The 7,621-nt window shown below is 47.3% G+C and overlaps 1 protein-coding gene across 1 annotated transcript in view; it reads left to right on the plus strand.

Moving 5' to 3' along the window:
* Positions 1 to 7,621, plus strand: part of LOC111967198 (SLAIN motif-containing protein-like) — a 46,841-nt gene that overhangs the window by 21,148 nt on the left and 18,072 nt on the right. The window contains exons 4-5 of the mRNA XM_070444666.1: positions 6,214 to 6,339; positions 7,468 to 7,608. Coding sequence (XP_070300767.1) covers positions 6,214 to 6,339; positions 7,468 to 7,608 — 267 coding nt within the window. The remainder of the gene's footprint in view (positions 1 to 6,213; positions 6,340 to 7,467; positions 7,609 to 7,621) is intronic.

The raw sequence follows: 7,621 nt of genomic DNA on the forward strand, positions 1-7,621 counted from the left end.
TTGCGTCATCTGTGACCTTTTTGCAGCAGGTACAGCAAATGGGAGTGGGTCTAGGTTGTCTGATAGAGGTGGAGGCTTAGATAGATCCTTTGACTAAGTCTCTCTAAAAGCACTTCATATGACGGTAAGTGTAGAGCTACCTGGCGATCCAGCTCGTTTAGCTCACGTACGCTTAGCTTTCTTTCGGGAACAGACAATGTGGGCCCTGCTTGAACGATACTGCATGCGCAGGATGGAACGCAGCGACTCGTATAGGGATTGATCTTATTTTTCTTCACCTTTATTCTACCAGGCCTAGGGCACGGTTCGACGAACACACTTCCTCATTTACAACTGCGACCTGGCCAAGATGAAGCAAGCAGGCGGTGTGTGACAAAAACAACAACACAGAGTTACACATGGGTTAAATGAAAGTACAGTCAATAACACAATAGAAAAATCTATTACAGTGTGCAAATGGAGTAAGGAGGGTAAGGGCAATAAATAGGCCAATCAGTAGCGGAAGTAATATTGTCCGTCAAAATACCAGCCAGCTGGTCTTTAGACCGTTGCTGGGACGCCGTCTGGGCCTGCAGCCTTGCGAGGGTTAACACCTTTAAATGTCTTTACTTCACGTTGGCCGCAGGTGAAGGAGAGCCCACAGGCGTATTGGTTAGCGGTCCGTGGTCATTGACTCTGTATTGTCCTCAAAGTGAGCAGAAGTTGATAAATTTATCTGGGAGCAAGACATCGGTAGGTCCGTGCTACGAGGCGGTGTTTTTCTTTTTGTAATCCGTGATTGGACTGTAGACCCTTGCCACACGTCTCGTGCTGTCTGAGCGTTTGAATTGCGAACTCTACGTTTGTCTCTATAACTGATGCTTTAGCAGTAGTTAGTCATCTTGAGCGAGTGAGATAGCACTACACTGTTTGTATTATTCGGGCATGTTTCCGGTCGCCTTGCCATATGATTAAAAGCAGTGGTTCGCGCTTTCAGTTTTGCGTGAAGGCTGCCATCAATCCACGGTTCTGGTTGGGGAAGGTTTTAATAGTGCTAGTAGTCAGCTAGCTTGCCATCCACCGGAGGCGTGTGCAGCAGTCCATCCCTTCCAGATCCTGAAGAGGCCACCACCCATGCAGCATCAGCATAGTCTGAATGCGGGTTGACCAGGTTGTGGCACAGTTTTATGAATGATATGTTGGATACTAGGTTTGCTCCCGCTACTCCCGTAACTGTCCCGGAACTAAGTCCTTTTCTGTTACCTGAGAAACCCCCATTGCCATCCGAACGTGGGCCTTGTATCTAACCAGCCACCTCACGATCTCCCCATTGTAATGCTAGTTCCACTGTTCGACCACAGCCCCAAGTCTCTCTCCGCTTCCTACACCTCGGTCCCCATCGCGAGGTACCGGTATCGGGGAAAGAGAAGTTGCCATCGGTAACTCCAAGCTTCCTCAAGAGTGCTACATATCTTTCCAGGGAGTGTGCCACGCATTACATGCCAATAATGCACACAGCAATGGTTTGAGCCTATGGCCCAGGTCAAAAGTAGCACTTAACAGGGAATAGGGTGCTATTTGGGACACAGACAATTGCGCTAGCACGTCCACACTCACCTTGCCGGCCGATAATGTTCCTCCTATTGGTCACATTCATATGCTGGAACTTCTGAACCAAACCACGTTTCTTACGTTCAATTTTCCATCCCCACCGACCCCTAGATAGCTCTTCTGCTCCTACTGCCTCATATCCACCTAGCACTGGTGCGTTGAGACTCCACGCGGCGGCTTTCAACCACCATGCCGCCCGCAAAGCAAGTATTTTGCTGCCGCCACCAGCGAGTCTTCTGTACTTTTCTGTACTGGAAGGCTAAGCCTTAGATTGAGGGCGACATTCCTGCAAAATACTTTCTTTTTTCTACCCTCGGAATTAGCCAGATCTCCACAAGCTCACTTTCTCTGGTGATTAAGACGTATCAGCCAAAAGCTGTTTTTTTGTCCGATCCACGAGTGAAATTCCTATAAATACAGGATCTGGGGTCGTATTGAGATAGATTCGACAGAGCAGTGGAGCTATCTGTGATTAAGACAGGCCCATTCCGTCGTCCTACTTCGCCCAGCAACATCGGCTACTACTCACTACTCCTGGCAAATGTGCTTCTATCATCCCATAACAAAGAGTTAGCTGATCTATGCTCTATCTGGAAGTGCCATACCTTCCATGATCACTGCTGTCACCCTTGTCCTGCAACTACATCCACCTTACCAATATCAATGATAGCATCAACGTTGTCCTCCATACACACCTCCCACTCCTAATGTAGACAGTCGTCCTCAAATACATCCACCCCTAACTGTAACAGTGTCCTCTATAACATCCCACTCCTAATGTAGACAGTGTCCTCAAGAATACATCCCACCTCCTAATGTAAGAACAGTGTCCTCAAATACATCCACCCCTCCTAATTGTAGACAGTGGCTCAAATACATCCACCCCTAATGTTAGGACAGTGTCCTCAAATACATCCCACCCCTAATGTAGACAGTGTCCTCAAATACATCCACCCCCTAATGTAGACATGGTCGTCCTCAAGACATCCATCCCACCCACGTACATGCTGTGCATGCCTCCAAATACATCATTCACCCCTCTAAATGTAGACAGGTGTCCCTCAAACTGACATCCACCCCAAATGTAGGACAGTGTCCTCATTCACCATCCACTTTCCCTTTAATGTAAGACAGGTGTTCCTCATACATCCACCCCTAATGTAGACAGTGTCCTCAATACATCCACTCCTATATTAGACAGTGTCCTCAAATACATCACTCCTAATGTAGACAGTGTCCTCAAATAACATCCACCCCTAATGTAGACAGTTCCCTCAAATACATCCACCCCTAATGTAACAGTGTCCTCAAATACCATCCACCCCTAATGTAGGACAGTGTCCTATACATCAAATCAAAGTTTTATTAGTCACATACACATGGTTAAGCAGATGTTAATGCGAGTGTAGCGAAAATGCTTGTGCTTCTATTCCGACAATGCAGTAAATAACCAACCAGTAAATCTAACCTAACAATTCACAAAACTACTACCTTATACACACACACAAGTGTAAATAGGACTAAAGAATATGTACATAAAGATACGTATGAAATGAGTGTCGGTACACGAACGGCAGTGGCAAGATGCAAGTAGATGGTATTAGAGTTACGTTTATACATATGAGTGAGGTACTTGCTAGGGTATGTAAACTCATACAATGCTGCGCACAGTTAGCGTTTAATAGTGGCGCTAGTGTTACACACTGTATCCGTAACATGAAACGCATGGCAAGCACATGCAGTAGATCGTTAGAGTAAAAGGTACCAGTAACTATACATTTATGAGCCTACTGAGGCTACATGTAGGCCGGACTATGTAAAACTATCTATACTTAAACTGCGCAGTCTGTCTGGAGTTTAACACACGTGGGTATGGTACATTGTTTACATAATTTATTGCTCGATCATTCCCGATTCTTTTTAAATGTGCTCGGACTTGAGCAGTAGGGTTCAGGCAGCGGCCGGCTAAATCTTACGTGGACTGGGCCTGACCATTCCTACAGCAGTCCGTGCAAATGGCGCCTCCTGACGATAAAGCAGTCTGATTCTTCAGGTCTCTCTCGGTCCCTGCTTGTATCGCACGCTGCTACTCGACCTCTGCCGTTCTGGCATGTAATAGCTGCGGGGTGGATACACGGCCAGTGTGGCTGGAGTGGTTGTTGTCCCTTCTGCGTCATGCACTCCTTTATGGCCCTCTCCTGCGTGCACAAACGTCGCTGCAGTTCGTCTAGCGGTGTCCTGCGACCGCACGTTCAGTTTGCCCCCCAGGTGGATGCAGTTCTGCAGACCCTCACCTCACACCCTCGGTTGGAGACCCTTACGGTTGTCGGCGGTAGCAAGTTGCCGTCTTACCCAGGCCCTCACGACGTGATACCACGCCTCCGACAGCGACTGCTCTCGACTTTGCATTATCTGTACGGAAGTTTTGAAGTGCTTTATCTGCTGGCTGACAAGCCCGAATTTTCTTCGTGCCTTCCATGAGGTTGCGCACCGACCAGCGCTGCTGCCGCCTTCCTCCCACAACGCCTTGGCTTCGCCTGGCACGTACCTAACTTCAACTAGTTATCGTCCCGTCTGATTGTTCAGGCACCCACACCGAAGGACACTCTTACACACAACCTTTTCCCATCCTTCTTCTCACCTCACTGACGCCCCGACCCGAAGATGTCGGGACCAGGCGGTCGTGCTGCTCCCTCTTGCTGTTTCTGCCTGAGAGTCCACCACGCACCTCAATTTCTCCTCTTGTCTTTCTCGTTGCACCGCTTGGCGAGTGTCGCAGGTTTATTTTCCTACGACACCCAACAGCGACTCCATCCGCAGGCGACCCTCAGCCCTCCCTCACCCCCATTCATCCCTGCCTAGCGCCGTCTCGCGTCGTCGACTATTGCTTGTAACATAGCAAAGCCTCACCACTGTTAATGTTCCCATCCTCAACCTGATGCCATGCTCGGAGCTTGGGCGTCGTCATGCCACGCTAGCCTGCATGCTGTCCGTTGATACACGCGCGAGGAGATCACAGCGTGATCGACCAGGACACTCAGAAACTGCCACCCTTTGGCGAAGCGCCCATAAGGTTGAGGCATCCAGCGGCCCCGGGTGGAGGATGCCTGTTACTACCCCGCTTACCCTCACCACCCCCTGCCTCACCACACCACGGCGACCTGCGCAACAGCTCTATAGGCCATCACCACTTCATTCGTCCTGCTCACACGCATGGGGGCGGCCCGTCAGCGAAGGTCCAGACCCACCTCACTAATGTAGACAAGTATGTCACCTCGCATACATCCCACCCGTAATTTAGTGACAGTGTCTATCTCATTCATAAAAGCATCCACCCCTCAATGTAGACCACTGTCCTTCCAACACTAACACTCCCACCCCTAAATGTAGAACCAGGTCCTCAAATACAATCCACCCCCTACAGCCTGTTAGGAGCAGTGTCCTTCATGACATCCACCCCCGGTCACCCGCAACCTGTAGCACAGTCTATCTCCGTAATCTTGAACCAAATAGCAATTTATCTATGATCGGTATTAACCTTGCCCTTGCGGTCGGATAGTCTCCCCCTATAAGACACCAGAACACCAAGCCATGCCTCTGTTAGGGCGACAATGAAACTACCGCCACATGAAGGCTGAAACCCGCTTGACGATTGGCACCACCACCGTCGGCTACACAGCGAGACTACAGCTCCAGAGTTTACACTCACTGTATTACATCACCTGCCCACTGGCAGCGGGGAAATATAGAAAGTCATGCACTAGGCTATAACCTACCCCGTAGTTATGAGTCATGTTATAAAAGTGTGATATTGGACMGTTTCACCCTGCTAAACTTGTGTTGTTGTGGCCCATTGGCTCAATGACTGACCGAGCCAATGGCAGACAGTGAATAGCAAACAATACTGCTTCCTGGATGAAAATAAAACATAAGAATCAATAATGACCTGCCATAGCCTCATTGCTACCTCTCATAGCCTATAAGGGTGATCAGTTACACCCCTCCCAAACTTGTGTTGTGGCCCATTTGGCACCTGCAATGAGTCTGAATGGAGGTAGTAGCCGACAATGACGCTGTGTGAAGTCAGTAAAAATATAGACACCAATGGGGCTGAATAGAATGACGGTAGTGTCAAACAGTGTATATCAGCAAACAAGGACACTTGATAAAGTAAGAGAACATTATATAGAACCCATTGCCCTAGGAAGGAATGTCCTGTCACAGCCTCCATTTGTTAGCTCTTATGTAAGTGTTGATATAGGACAGTAAGTTCTAAAAGCTGTTGGGAAACCAATGCCTCTAGTCTCACAGCTCAAAATGAACCAGCCACGGCCATTTAAACTCAGAAAGTTGTACTTTCTCTCTGATCAGGAATGACTTTTTAAAGTTCTTGTTCACTTCAGACTCGGTATCTAAAGGACCGGTAAAGGAATCCTGAACACATACTCACTCCCACCCCAATGTTGTTGTTTTGCCTACTAGGCACAGATGTTGGCCAAAAAAGTCCTAACACGCTCTAGTGAAGTGAACACTCTTTTGGCACGATACAGGCTGCCTTAAACTGTGCCTTGACTCTGTTTTATGTAACTGTGTGAGTCCTGTCTGTTCTGTGTGCCTTTTTAGCATCTCGCTGGAGGAACATCTACAGCAGCTCTGGTCAGACGGGGGAGGCTGGCTCCTCTGGCCTCCTCTCTCCTGGGTACCACCACAAATCCACTAACAAAACCCTACTAGCCAGTGGTGGCTCAGGTATGAATGATATTAACGTGCTTTACATTCAGCTCCTCTCTGGGGTTTTTGTGTTGGTGGAACTCAAGATAAAGTAGTATCAGATTTTTAAAAACTTGAATTCTTAAAGATGCGCTCCATCTATTTTCAAACTTTTCCTTTTTGAAAGACAATACCCCATGTATAATAGAGTAATCTGGACACCCGGACCACCTAATGGGATGGGCGTTTTAAATACAACGGGTGATGAATGAGCTGAAAGGGAGACTGGAGTAGGACTTTAAAAGTAAGACATTTGTAAGGGGTTTTTAATATTTGAAATGTTTGTTTAATGTTTGCTGTATTCTGCAACATTTCTTCAAAGGGTTGTTCTCCTYAACTCAACGACGTAAAAGGTCAAAGGTTGGATCTATTGTGTATATTGGCCTACTATAGCCAAGATGCTGAATGGTATTATGCATTGATMATTATTTTACCAAAACAAATGGAATTTACAGGCTTGCTTTGCAGAGTGGTGTGGATATACTTTGACCCTTAGCGATACTGTGAAAACAAAAAATTTAACTTCTCAATGTGTGGGTGGCGCTWTATAAACCAACACAATGCTTATGTTATTATGAACACAGACTGGAAATAACACTCCTTTGCATGAAGTATGTGAATGTTTTGCTTGCTGGTGACCCCTYCTAATCCCACATCTGTTATATAACCAAACGCCCTGGATGCTGTTGTTGCCTCTGTGTCAGTTTGAATGAAGGGGGTGTGTGTTCCAGTTTGGGGGGGTGTGTGTCAGACGATGGCCCTGCTGATGTCTAGTAGACACCTCATGCTTCCAGCTATCCTCAGCACTGTGTCTAGACTAATCCAGTAGGACAGACAGGGAAGTCAGGACTTCTAAGTATCTCCTCTCATAATGCAGGTCTGATCCAGAAACATTGTTACTGGACCAGCCCTCAGTCTATGATTGGAGACTAATACAGATAGACTACTGTATAGCTGTGTATGGATAATGTATAGTTGCATGTCCTTGGTTTTCAGGTTGTATTATAGACCTTTTATCTCTCAAGGGGAAGTTGTGTGTCAAAACTGTGGTGGATTCTGAAGTAGTGTGGTGTGGTCTAAATCACGGTTGTGTTATTGTAATTTCAGGCTACGTGAGTGTGCACTCTGCTCTGAGTTCCCAGTCTTCTGTAGACAGTGAGCTGAGTACCTCAGACGACTCCATCACCATGGGTTACAAGCTACAGGACCTCACTGACGTCCAGATCATGGCCCGCCTACAGGAAGAGAGTGAGTGGTGTTA

This window comes from Salvelinus sp. IW2-2015, linkage group LG8 (genome assembly GCF_002910315.2).
Source record: "Salvelinus sp. IW2-2015 linkage group LG8, ASM291031v2, whole genome shotgun sequence".
NCBI lineage: Eukaryota > Metazoa > Chordata > Actinopteri > Salmoniformes > Salmonidae > Salvelinus > Salvelinus sp. IW2-2015.